At 35.1% G+C, this 14,180-nt stretch overlaps 2 protein-coding genes across 2 annotated transcripts in view; one reads left to right on the forward strand and one right to left on the reverse strand.

The window, feature by feature from the left end:
• Positions 1–1,361, reverse strand: part of LOC127833770 (recombining binding protein suppressor of hairless-like) — a 67,440-nt gene extending 66,079 nt beyond the window's left edge. Inside the window, exon 1 of the mRNA XM_052359198.1 lies at positions 1,220–1,361. Coding sequence (XP_052215158.1) covers positions 1,220–1,222 — 3 coding nt within the window. The 5' untranslated portion in view covers positions 1,223–1,361. The remainder of the gene's footprint in view (positions 1–1,219) is intronic.
• An 814-nt stretch (positions 1,362–2,175) lies between these two features.
• LOC127833781 (ubiquitin carboxyl-terminal hydrolase MINDY-1-like) overlaps positions 2,176–14,180 on the forward strand; it is a 32,611-nt gene continuing 20,606 nt past the window's right edge. Inside the window, exons 1-5 of the mRNA XM_052359238.1 lie at positions 2,176–2,434; positions 7,160–7,767; positions 9,864–9,970; positions 10,944–11,134; positions 14,003–14,145. Coding sequence (XP_052215198.1) covers positions 2,269–2,434; positions 7,160–7,767; positions 9,864–9,970; positions 10,944–11,134; positions 14,003–14,145 — 1,215 coding nt within the window. The 5' untranslated portion in view covers positions 2,176–2,268. The remainder of the gene's footprint in view (positions 2,435–7,159; positions 7,768–9,863; positions 9,971–10,943; positions 11,135–14,002; positions 14,146–14,180) is intronic.

The raw sequence follows: 14,180 nt of genomic DNA on the forward strand, positions 1-14,180 counted from the left end.
ACTTATCCAACACGTATGAATATTATTAGTTCGCGTTGCTTAATAAATTGTACAGCACAATTTTAATTACCCGGTAAGCGTATTAACTCCGGTTTATGCACCCAAAATGGTAACTTCGTCTTGTTTCGTGGCGTCAACCTCTGAATTACAATTGTGAGAGCACAATAACATGAAAAAAGGGCACGAGATTACGTGGCAAGATCGGAAAAATAGCGACCGTGTATCACAATCTATCGCTCTTGAAGCGCGACCTCGTTCCCTCGCATCTCGACCTTCTACTTTAATTCAGGAGGTTGAATATCCAAAACAATACTCAAACCCATCAACACCAAAGAATCGCGTGTTCACTGTTATAGATCTGACGGTTTATGCAAGTCCTCTAGACTTTCGCGGAGCTTCCCTTGCATCTTGGTCTCCTCCGCCCAGAACTGGCGCCTTAGGCCGACGTCTGTTACTTAGTCTACCTCTTCGCAGAGGGACGGATCGACCTGCAGTAGATTGAGTTAGAACCATTCATATGGTCAGGCAAACTATCAGCCATGGGACTACACATGCAGGCTGCATCACGTTAAGATTCCTTGTTGATCATCATTGGAGTGGACAGCGTTGCACCGTAGTCATGCGTACTTAAGCCAAGTACACACGTCTTCAGTAGTAGTTAATTCTCCGACTTTTCTTTGTCAATGGAACTTGCGGACCAAGGTTTAAGAGCGTCTCCAGCTTTTTTCTTCTTCTGTCTGGTTGATACATCCTATACCCTCTAGCCTCGGTGAGAAGGGGCTGATAATTATATATCCTATACCCTCCGACTTGGCCAGTTAAGAAATTCCTGTTAGGAGATTATACTTTTGCTGTCTTAGCTCTCCGGGTGACAGAGGTACTCAAACCACAACACGCTCTAAAGGAATCAGCCTTGTGGTAAACGAACGTCGTTTAGGAGCATGCATGTGCTTGCGGAAAAATACTTACATAAACAAAAAACATATTTGTTCTAATATTTAATAAAAGAGCGATAAGACTATTTCAAATTGGTCGGTTGTAAAAGCAGTGATGCAAACGAACACATAAGAGTTATAAGTAATACATTGTAACATTCTGTGACTTATCTTTATAAATAAATTGCTGGATTAATAAATTCTACATGTAAGTTGTTCAACACACAGTAATGAGATATTTTGTACTTGCGCAATATTATGTAATAATTATTAGTTATACATACCATAGTTTCCTGTTAAATGGTCTTTATGAATAACCATGTAGCGAGGTTATTATTATTCCATTTTTTTAAATAAACGAAGTTGTAAATAATAAAGTTACAATTTAACCATGTAACAAATTCGTAATGCGGACAGTTTATCAAACGTTCTCAATACAGCAGGCAGTTCCCTGAGTATTAAGCTGATAAGATATGGAAATAACAGCAGGTCGCTAATGCACAGTAAAGACTGTGGCTGTTAAGTTGTTGTTTTTTGTCTTGTCGTTTTGTGTATTAGTTTATTTAAATGTTTTTTAAATGTATGTATTGTATTTGGGGTGGTGGTGGTCAATCATTTGACTAGGCATGTACAGACCTGTCTGGCGACACATCCATGATGGAGTATAACACATCGTCCATTGGCCCATCTCAAAATGTCTCTGTGATTATCTATCACTTAGTCTGTATTGATTATCAACTGATTATGATATAAGGGTTGCCACTATGTGACTACATCAAGGTGGAGTTAGGGAAGAATAATGAGTCAACTAGGCCTTTTATTTTTTCCATAGACCTATATTATACGTCTTTGTATATTTTTTACCCCTTGATGGTGTACTCCACTCCTTATAATTGTTTGTTCCCTTCATCTGTGTATTGATTATGAGCTAACAATGATCGTCATTTTAATGTTTTCAAACCCACAAACAGCCCCCCCCCAAAAAAAAAAAATAAAAATAAATAAAATAAAATATATATATATATTTTTTTTAATAAAATAATAATAATTAAATAAAATGATATAAAATAAAGCTATACTTATTTCTTATTAGCCGAGAATCTAATATTATAGGTAACAATAAGATATGCTTTGGTGGATCAATAAGAGTGAAATATCCCAAATGAAGTCCATACACAATGTTTGTATAAGTTAGTGGTTAATAACCCATAAACAACTATAGTATAGTGTCACCTTTCTGTAGCCAGACCGGAAGTTTACTTCTGAAAGTTGAAACGAATTGCGATTGTCAAGACTCAAGAGAACACTCAGCGTTATTTTACTCGTTGTTATAATGGATCACGATGACAAACAGAACACAATTATCAATGACAGTAACATGGTTGAAAATAATGAAAATTCCACCTCGGATAATGATAACCAGCCAGTGAACACGAATCAGAATTGCAACAGCCCCATGCTTAGCAAAGATTTATGTATTGTGAATAATGAACATCAAGGTTGTTTTTTAATATTAACTTTTATTATTTTGTAAAAGTGTATTAGTATGGATAAATGTGCTGTATGGGTTATTCAATGTTGTTGTATGAAGTGAACAATCTAGAGCTCTTGGGGGATTGAATTTGAACCAGGGTCCATTAAGTGATAACCAGACAGTCTAACAGTGTTGCTGAAGGCTGTTGAAAGCTAGCTTATTTTTCCTCTTCTTAATTAGGGCTGTCACGATACGCCGTGAGCGTACCGCGGTTTATCGTGGTATGGCAACACTGTATCGCGGTACGTACCGCGATATTTTACAGAATATGTATCTGTGAAGAAAACAGCAGAATAACAAGTTTTACAAACTTTATTGAACTCAATAATCAGAAAACACTGGTATCATAGTATGACTAGAAATTGTAAAAGAAACTGTAATAAACTTGATAGTAGTAGTCATTGTTATTGTTCGCGTCTTTTTCTAAAATGTCCGCCATGTTGTTTACAATAGCTGTGACTACGATCTGTGTAAATCGAAATTTCAAGGGCATGTTCAAAATGCGGAGTCAGCGGGCCCAGTATTGAAAATCGGTAGCGTTCTGACTCTTCCTCGACTTATTCAGAATCTTAAGATAACATGATTCGGAAGTGCCATGCTTTGAACGATCAATATACTTAAGAAAGAAAATAAGAAATAGAATAAACATCTTTTGGATAATTATGAACTTATTTGCAAAGGAAATCTGTCCCTAATTCCAAAAAAGGTACGGACCCATACATCGCCGTATTTTAAACGTGAAAGTTAAACATCTACAAGTGGAAGCGCTTGCTTGACCTGGATATTAACGGATTATTTATTTAGCCCTTTTGAATCGCTTCTACATTTTTCAAAACGATATCTATATCAAAATAATTATGTAATGTATTTATATCTGTGCTAATATAATAATATTAAAAAAACCGGTGCGGCAACGCCGTACCGCGGTGCGATTTTTTTCACGACATGCACCGCGATATACGGATATACCGGTGAATCGTGACAGCCCTACTCTTAATGTTCCAATTAAGTTTGCATTTTCCTCGTCACCTTTAAATTGCAAAATCTTGAGTGATAGCTTTGTAGTTAAATCACACATGCCAGAATTGTTCAGGTCCAAATCTGGACATTCCATTAAAAATGTCTGGACAGTTTACCAAAAAGCTGTACACCTAAAACAATCTATCATGTCACCTTTACTGAAGTCAGCAATCAGTATATTTTTTACAAAACCTCAAAATAGCTGGTCATTATTGACGATAAATGTGTCTAAGAATTTCATGACCACAATCGTTCTCAATTTTCCGGAAGTTATAGTCGACATCCGTATTCTCGTGGTATCTCTATTTCCGCGGTATTTCGATCGCGCCCCCTTAGTGTTGTTAACCTGTCAGATTTGGGGACCCAATTTCTTTCGCTGTAAGTCAACAATATTTATAGTGATAATGAGCAATATTTTAGCAAGTTGTGATAGTTATCCCTGAGAAATACGTTTTTTTCCACCTAGCTAGACAATATTCATATTCAATTTTTCAGTATTTCAGCTTTTATGCCCCCCTTCAAAGAAGAGGGGGTAAATTGTTTTGCTCATGTAGGTAGGTCGGTCCGTCCGTCCGTTCACCAGATGGTTTCCGGATGATAACTCAAGAACGCTTATGCCAAGGATCATGAAACTTCATAGGTTCATTGATCATGAGTGGCAGATGACCCCTATTGATTTTCAGGTCACTATGTCAAACGTCAAGGTCACAGTGACTCAAAATAGTAAAATGGTCTTCGGATGATAATTCAAGAACGCTTATGCCTAGGATCATGAAACTGCATAGGTACATTGATCATGACTCGCAGATGACTCCTATTGATTTTCAGGTCAATAGGTCAAAGATCAAGGTCACAGTGACTCGAAATAGAAAAATGGTTTCCGGATGATAACTCAAGAATGCTTATGCCTAGGATCATGAAACTTCATAGGTACATTGATCATGACTGGCAGTTGACCCCTATTGATTTTCAGGTTACTATGTCAAAGGTCAAGGTCACAGTGACTCGAAACAGTAAAATGGTTTCCTGATGATAACTCAAGAATAATAAGGCCTAGGATCATGAAACTTCATAGGTATACTGATCATGACTGGCAGATGACCCCTGTTGATTTTCAGGTCACTAGGTCAAAGGTCAATGTCACAGTGACAAAAAAAGTATTCACACAATGGCTGCCGCTACAACTGACAGCCCATATGGGGGGCATGCATGTTTTACAAACAGCCCTTGTTACAACTTGTTTCACATCGTCTGCTCGCATTTTCCCGATCTCATTAATATGCAAAATTTACAAGCTCCGCCGACTTGGGTTTCACAACACATTTTAAAGATTAGGCATGAAACCACTTACTGTGGATTGAACCTGAATGAGCATAAGGGTTGGGTCTTAAAGGTGTGACGATCAATTATTTATGATGACTTATGCATGTAGGCAAAGTTTTCCACCACAACTAATAGACTTTCCTGATGTGAAGTTGATCACATTGGGACAATGAGATGTTTATAAACATTGGGTGCATCTTATACACTGTACACATGTTAAAATGCTCAGAAGAGGAAGCCCCATTTAGGTGAATGCATTGTCCAGAGGAGTAGAAGTATGACTGTTGTGCAATTCAAACGATTGTTAAACTGCTTATGTTCATTTTAAAGGGGCCTTTTCACAGATTTTGGCATTTTTTAACTTATTCATTAAATGCTTTATATTGATAAATGTAAACATTGGATCGTAAAAGCTCCAGTAAAAAATCAAGAATAAAATTTAAAAAAGGAAAAGAACATTGCCCGGAGCAGGTTTCGAACCGGTGACCCCTGGTGTCCTGCCAGAGTCCTGAAGTAAAAACGCTTTAGCCTACTGAGCTATTCCGCCGAGTACACATACTTGATGTATTTTATACCTTATATAAGCAATCTTCGTAGTTTCACAAAATTTAACGACAAAAACAGAACTCTCCAAATTATTCAATCGTTTCGCGTTGCAACGCTTTATAATTTTTAGGTTTTAAAATCGTCAAAAGATGCATATAATGGCTATATTAGACCATGGTAAATGTTCAGTATTACTGTTTACTCACAAATATCATAACTAAAACGAAAATTTGCGAATCTGAAACAACTTTTTTCAATTTTGTCAATTTACCAAAGCGTGAAAAGATCCCTTTAAATCAAATTTAATCTTTAATAATTAATGTTACAATTATTGAAAGTTAAGCTTCTATCTAGATATTATGTTTTAACTGTGATTTAGTGACCTAAAGCCTGTTGACCTAAGAGAATATGAATATGGCATCTCGTACGCATCAGTGAACAGAATGGTGTATTAACTGTTTGACACGAAATAAAACATTATATGAATTCAATTTAGATGGATATCAGCAGAAAAGTTGCTTATCTTCGCAAAGGAGTCCATAATTGATAAATTAAGTATTTATTTCAACTTTAATTTTTATTTGAACGTTAAGTACCCTGAGAATACGGATGACACATGTGCACTCTGAGGATTACTCCATAACTTGAAATGTGGGGTATGCGTGTATTTGACATCCATTCGGGACAGAGGCATGTGTAAATTGTGTACACATCGAGTACTGTTTTAATTCAACCAATCATCAATTAAGTCGAAATTTAGATTGATGCAATATTTTCTGAAAATCAGACGAAAACGAAAGTAAATTTATGTGAAACATCAATGTGTGTCGGTCAGCACGCAATTTGTTTTATATAGAAAATTGGTGTTTTGACAAGTTTTTCTCTCGAAAGTTCTCTCAAAAGCACATTATTATTAACGTGTAATCCGGTTTCAAATTGTGACTGCAAAAATTCCCTATAGAACACAACTCTTTGATAATCACATAATTACAACGTGCAACATCATTAATAAAACCTGTGCCTCAAAATCTGCAGCCTGTTTTATACACTTAAAAATTGCGTCAGTTTGAAATCAAAAATCATGTGAGTGTCTATATTGAGGTTGATATTAAGGCCAATTTCAAGAGAATGTAAGCTTTAAGCTTGTAAAATTAGCATCATTTGACCATTACAAAAGGCATCAATCTATTCTTTTGAATTGGAGCAATGTTAGCACTGTCAATAGATCATTGATGATTTTGTTTTATAGAGGATAGAATGTGCTGATGTTAAGCAATGACCTGTGTTTGCTGGATTTGTAACAGGTCGTTGCTCTATGGGTATTGTTTGTAAATGGATTGACTTTAAAATATGGGCAACATTAATTTCTCCTTGCTCTATGAAGTCACCCTCTTTACAGAACCCTTAGTATGAGTATAGATAAAAAGGGCTAAAATAGCACGTAAAGGCTTTTCATTGACTTCTCCATGTTGGCATTAATAATTTTGCAATGGTTTGATTTCATGTATTCCTTTTATAATAAGACTTGTGTCATGAAAAAAGTGACCTTATGAATATACATCAGGCTTAGCTTCAGACCAGCCTGCAGGAGCTGATTGCATATGGCTGATGACCAATTGTTGCATGAGACAGAATGTAAAATACTTACTTAAGGTAACAAAAATAAGTCCCCTTAGAATGTTCCTAGATTGCTTAAAAAAAGCCGCTTTATTTCAAACATAATCTGCCATGTTTGTATGTTTGATATCAATCAATATTTCCTAAGCACTTAAATAATTGTATTTAATGTTTGTCTTTTCAGAGGATCATGCTAGTAGTTCAGTGTCTGGTTTGCAGACCGATTCATCAAAGTCTGATTTGCAAGACACTGAGTCAAGATCTACCGACTCCCCTTTTGTTGAGGATGATTTCCCTGAAGATGCTTTCATCGATACTGATGAAGAGAAAAACACAACACCTTTACCACCTCAAGACATAAAACCTGAACAGAAATTACTGGAAGAAGAATCTGTAGCAAGTATACCGACAACTATACACTGTGAAGCTCAAAACAATATTTCTGAGAATAAATCAAAGACTGAGTATTCCAAGGAGGAATCCATACCAACTGAAGATGGTGCTGGTATTGGCATGAATGCGGGTTGGAACTCAAACAAGGAAGGTGCTGCTGTTGCTAGCGGCAGTAACTCCTCAGAGAGTGTGTACCACGTAAAATGGGTGTTCTTTAAAAATGCTCAAAAGCCTATTATCACACAGAATGAAAATGGTCCTTGCCCTTTGCTGGCCATTATGAACGTGTTACTACTCAAGGACTGTGTGAAATTAGCCCCTCACACCGAGTTTGTGTCCGCTAATCAGCTGATGACCTACCTTGGGGACTGTGTGCTAAGTCATGTTCCAGGAGAAGAGGTAAGTTAGGAGAGCCTTTTAGCATTAGGTTAGTATAATACATTTTCATTTTTAGTTAATATTTTCAGTTTATTGATTTTCAGGCAATAAGCAGTATTTTGGAGTTCTGGTATGTATTTATGAATACTGGGAATTGTACATACATTGTAGCATCTGATCTGAGTTGTTAATTGGCTGATTAACAATTATTATTATTTCTGTTCTCACAAAATTTTACAAATCAGTTTGCTTGTGAAAGAAATAATCTTTGCAGTGTTATTTTTTCAACATTTTGGGAACAGGCCAGGACCCTTAATGGATTTGGAAAAATTGCTTTTGTTTTGACTAAAAATGGGGCATTGATGTTGCTGTTGTTGTTTTTTTGATTACAAATACTTTAAAATCCAGATTTAACATGTTTTAAATAATATATTTAGTTAGATACAATGCAAAAAAGGTGGATACGAAAACGAACTTAATATTGATTAAAACTTATTTATTAAGAGGGTCAATTCCAGGCATTCATTTGGGAAAATATATTTCTTTTTTGAGATTGGCGATGAGCCGAATTTGATCCCGAAATTGACTTTAAAAAACACAATTTCTTGGTTCTCTAATAATAATTTTACTGATGTATGTTTTGAATGGGAATTCTTGTTTTACTTGTTATGTCATTTTGCATGTTAGCATTTGTGATGTTTCAGTAGAGAGAAGGAAATCTACTGGTTCCGTTGGTTTTGTGTTTATATTTTTTTTAAAGTGTAATGCAGAAGAAGTTTAGCAGCCACATTTACCTTCTACAACTCCTTTTATAATTGTGTCTATGTACAATTAGCTTTTAGTGTAATCTTACCAATACCAAGAAAAGTGTGGTTGTTTTATCAAACAAATATTAGTTAGAATGTACATTGAAACAATAAGAGGTATGTTGTTGGAAACCCTAACTAAATACATGTGCATAAAATATTTTCCTGTGAAGTTATGACATTTACTGACTCAAGTGTGTATATACACTTTTAACGTCCCCATTTTATTTTCATTTTCGTTTAAACCAGCACACAAATACGAATTAAGAAATAAATTATACTGAGAATATTCATATAATTTATCATAAAAAGTGTATTAATAAATTGTAAATGGTATTATAAATAAACTGTTCTTAGGACTATTGTAATAGTGAAGTGTTTGCTGTTATTTATGGCAGAACAAAAAAGTGTGCCTATGTCTAATATCACATCTTTACTTGTTCACTTGTACAAAAACAGTGTTCATGTCATTTTGTAAGAATGGGTTTTCAACATTACTGTACAAATGGATGGGTTTTCAACATTACCGTACAAATGGAAATTATTTTCCATTGTATAAAACTAAATGTTCGTACATGTTTTGGTTCATAACTTATGTTTATTTTTCCTATATTTTATTTATATCCATTTTATCTGTCTTTAATAAGAGTAAGATCATATATACCTGCTTGAGGATAGACTTCTGAGGACATCATACAGAAGTTTTATGTAGATTGTTTGCATGTTGAGTGATACATGGTTAAATGGGAGCTCTGTTCATTGTCCAATTCTAAATTTGCTGAAGCATGCTATTCTTCAAGATTGTCTATTGATGATGTGGGTTTAAAAATTGTTCTTACAGACTTTTAATCATCATTTAATTATTTCTTTGTCCAAGTAAGCACAAAAATTAAGTAACATGTGGGTAGTGATTGCCTTAGTAAAATAAAAGGTTTTCTTATCAATACAAAAATTTATTTGTATTCTTCTTTTAAAAAGCACTTAAATGTTATTTTTATGGTCATTTATAAGTCATGGTACAGTTTATCGATATAATCAGTATTTCCGAAATACCATCGGTCCTCTGATGTTTCTGATAATTTGGAAAATTAAATCATGAAATGATTCTTATATTTCAGAACCTTGTTTCCAGTAATAAAATTATGGCAAAATTTGGAATTCCATAAGCTCTTTTCTGAAAAGTTTCAAGGCTAGAGCCAATATTTTTACATTTGATAATTTCTGACATCCAAATCTCCCACAATATATAATAATGTCATATTTAGAAGGGTTTGCAACAATGCGCCTTTTCCAAATACTCCTCACTTGTAGGGTGTATCCACGCCATCACGTCTCAACTTTGAGCAGAACATGGGAGATGCAATGGCGGTCATGTACAAACTGCAGACAGGCTTGGATGTCAATGTTAAATTCACTGGGTAGGTAGATGTTGTGGGACTTTGTGGTCAATAACATGTGATAATAATTATTAATAATTCTTAGATCCATAATCCATAAGATATTTAATGAAATTATGAATGGGGCAACTTAATTAATGGTGCAAATGAATGGTATTTTAAGCTAAAGGGGACATTTCATGTTTTGGAAAATTGACAAAATTGAAAAATGTGTTTCAGATTCTCAAATTTTCATTTAAGTTATGATATTTGTGAGGAACAGTAATACTGAACATTTACCATGCTCTAAGATGGCCATAATATGCATCTTTTGACAATTTAAAAACCTGAAAATTATAAAGCGTTGCAACGCAAAACAATTAAATAATTTGGAAAGTTCTATTGTTTTCATTTCATTTTGTGAAACTACGAGGATTGCTTATATATATAAAATACATCCTAAATTGCATGAGCAGGGATGGCTGAGTGGTCTAAGTGGTAGACTTTTTCATCAAGACCCCTGAAGTGGTTCGAGCCCTGTTAAGGGTTACTTTTTACTGGGGTATTCTTTAATTTTTACTGGAGCTTTTTAGATCCAAGGTTTACATGTATCGATATAAAGCATTTAATGACAAACTTCAAAACATGCCAAAATCTGTGAAAAGGCCCCTTTAAGTTAACCACTAAACAAAATGTCCAAGCTGTAACTTGGACATTCATAAAGCAATTTACAAATAACCTGCAACAAGTGACTACAATAAGGATACCTAGTGTTGCGTTTATAATGGTATCATAACCTCAATGGTCAAGGAAACGCTTTGAGGTCAAAAGTCAAATTTTGCTGTAAACAGCTTTTTTGTGACAAGGCAGAGTTTTCAGTGAATTTTAAAGACAAAAGTTGAATGTGGGTTCAACTGAGCGCTATGGGCAAATGATTGTCTTGTTTTCCCTTTCTTATTTTCAAATATATGCAATGCAGTCAATATTTTGCTGTTACTATGCGCACATTTTCCAGGGTGCGAGACTTTGAGTACACCCCAGAATACATCATATTCGACCTGCTGCAAATCCCGCTGTACCACGGCTGGCTGGTAGATCCACAGAACCATCTGGACAACACGGCCGTGGGCAAGTTCAGCTACAATCAGCTTGTAGAGAGAATCATCACATTGAAGACGTCAGAGGATCCCGAGCTGGTCCAACAGGGTACGCACAGAGAAATGCATGACAAAATATACGCTTTTCTCTTTGAAAAAGGGGTTCAACCTTTGTGCCTAAAGTGTTGTCCTAGATAAGCTTCTGCAGACTGCACAGGCTAATTAGGGACAATAATTTCTGCCTAAATTGGATATTTTCTTAGAAGAGATTTCCTTTCAACAAAACATACCATAAAAGCAGAAAGAGTGGTTCCTGTGCTTATCTGGGTTGACACTTTACCCCTCATGCATTGACCCTTTCCCACTCAGAGGCAAAGTGAAAATGGCTATGTGCAAACAGCATAAAACCAGAACAGCCTGCGAGTAACTGTTTGCTGCTCATCCATATCTAAGGGTTGGAAATGAAGCTGTTAAAACTTGAATCTAGTAACAAAGGTCTTTAATTAAATTTCACTTTCTTAGGGACTACAAACACGTCAAAATACGAATCTAAGTGGGAAAGGGTTAAAACCAGTGTCTTCAGAACGGGGCTCAGGTTGTTGTAAAAGACAATCTATTTAGTAATATCACACATTACTTAACTCAAATAATAGAATGTTATTAATTAAATGTTTAACTCAGTTCATCAAGGATTCTCTAAGCATAACATAACCATGAATGCATTTATTTAATTAGAATGAAATTAAGTATTCACTGTATCCAACCAAATGCTGAGCTGTTTTTAATTCATTTGCTTATGTGTTTATAATGTATATTGTTTTACAATATTAGTGGTTTATTGTGTGTTCATGATTTGTATAAAAGAATAATTGAAGAAATAGTATGAAAAAAACATATTTTTACATGACCATAATGTATCTAAAAGTGATATTATGGGCATTTTTCACTGTTGAATTGAGCTGAAAAGAATTAACAGGTCAAAACAGTTAGTTAAAATGTGGTTACTGACCAATTATCTGCAACTCATCTGACTACCAGTTGTTTATTAAAATATATTTTATATTCAATATAATTTACGTGACTGGTGAGTAAGCCGAAATGATCCGTAAAACAAAATTGTGTTTTTGTGTCGTATGAATGAATCTGCAGTATCACATCGTACATGCATGATCAGTTGTCAAACGAAAGTACGGTTGATATTCAAATGCATTAATTTTCTCTTTCCGGGATATTGTTATAGTATGTTGATGCTGCATTAACAAATATAAGTGTATATGAAGTGAAAACACCAAAAATAAACAACAGTTGCGATAGACACCTATAAACTGTTAGATGCCCATAATATCACTTTAAATTTTATTTTAAGAAATTGTACATTTTATATGTCTGAAAAAAAATCTTGTGTTATCTTGCTTATTATCCCAGTCGAATTTTTTTTCGGAGGGGATTATAGTAATTGGTCCCGTCTGTCCGTCCATCTGTCCGTCCGTCCGAAACTTTGTCTGGAGCATAACTCCAAATCTATTCAATGGATTAACTTTAAACTTAGAATATAAACAGATGGCAACTAGGAAAAGTGCACTGACCAAGAACCATAACTCTATCTACCTTAGTTTTTGAATTATCTCCCCTTTTATATCACTTTAAAGTAAGTTTTTGTCCGGAGCATAACTCTAAATCTACTAAAGGTATTACTGGAAACTTGACATATAAACAGATGGCAACTAGGAGAAGTGCAGTGACCAAGAACCATAACTCTATCTACCTTAGTTTTTGAATTATCTCCCCTTTTATATAATTTTAAAGTAAATTTTTTGTCCGGAGCATAATTCTAAATCTCCACTCAATAACTTAACTTTGGTAGATGCACTGCACTGACATTTTGTATGTATGCAGCTAACATGCTTACCTAGTCCTCACCTAGTCCAGGATAACATCTATAGAAGTGGGATCAAGGTCAAAGTATATCACAGGCCCATCAATGTGTATGTTTGATGCAGGCATTTCTTTTAGAATGTGTGACCGATAAAAAATACTCAAAATTGATAAGATTCTTTGCTATAACTCTTCATTTGAAATTCTTCCTTTTGAAAAACACAAACAAACTGCAATACTATAAGACTCAATTATACAATCACTACAAGATGAATATTGGATATGAGTAGTTGTATGCAGATTGCATTTTCAATGTTCATACAGCTATGTGGCTTTATATATTGTTATCCTTTCTAGCTCACATGGAAACAAGATTTTGAGCTGATGTTGAGTGTTGAAAAATAAAATAATAGGTATACACAAAACATCAACAAAATGATATCATTATACTGGAGAAATCCAGCTGAATGCATGTGGGAGTTGGGTCGCAGATTAGCCTGTACAGTCTACATAGGCTAACTAGGGACAATACTTTCTGCCTGGACTGGAAGTGCATTTTGAAAGGACTTCCTTTAAATGAAAAATGCCATTAAAGTGAAAAATGTTGTCTCGGATAAGCCTGTGCAAACTGTTCAGGCTAAGATGGGACAACACTTTACTAAGCTGGGTTTTCCCAGAGCCCAGCTAAAACATTTATATATTTTCCACCCATGTCTTTTAACCATTTCCCACTCAGAGGCAAAGTGAAAATGGCTATTTGCAAACAGCTTAAAACCAGAACAGCCTGAGAGTAACTCTCAGTCTGTTCAGGTTTTATGCTGTTTGCTGCCCATCAGTATCCAAGTTTTGGAGATGAAGCCTTAAAAACTTTAATCTAGTTACAAGGGTCTTTAATTATATACCGGTAAACCTTTCTAAAGGACTACTAATGCGTAATAATACGTATCTAAGTGGTAAAGGGATAATAGAATATAACATTTTCCACCCATGTCTTATAATAGAATACAACATTTTCCACCCATGTCTTATAATAGAATACAACATTTTCCACCCATGTCTTATAATAGAATACAACATTTTCATATGGTTCTTGTAATTGTAGCGTTGGTAGCCGAGCAGTTTCTAGAGAGCTCTGCGTCCCAGCTCACATACCACGGCCTGTCAGAGCTGGCCACACAGCTCAAGTGTGATGAGCTGGCGGTCCTCTTCAGGAATAACCACTTCACCACACTTTACAGGAGCAAGGTGAGGGCACAGGGGACTTTAAGAATAAAACTACT

The sequence above is a fragment of the Dreissena polymorpha genome, chromosome 1 (assembly GCF_020536995.1).
Source record: "Dreissena polymorpha isolate Duluth1 chromosome 1, UMN_Dpol_1.0, whole genome shotgun sequence".
NCBI classification, from domain to species: Eukaryota; Metazoa; Mollusca; class Bivalvia; order Myida; family Dreissenidae; genus Dreissena; species Dreissena polymorpha.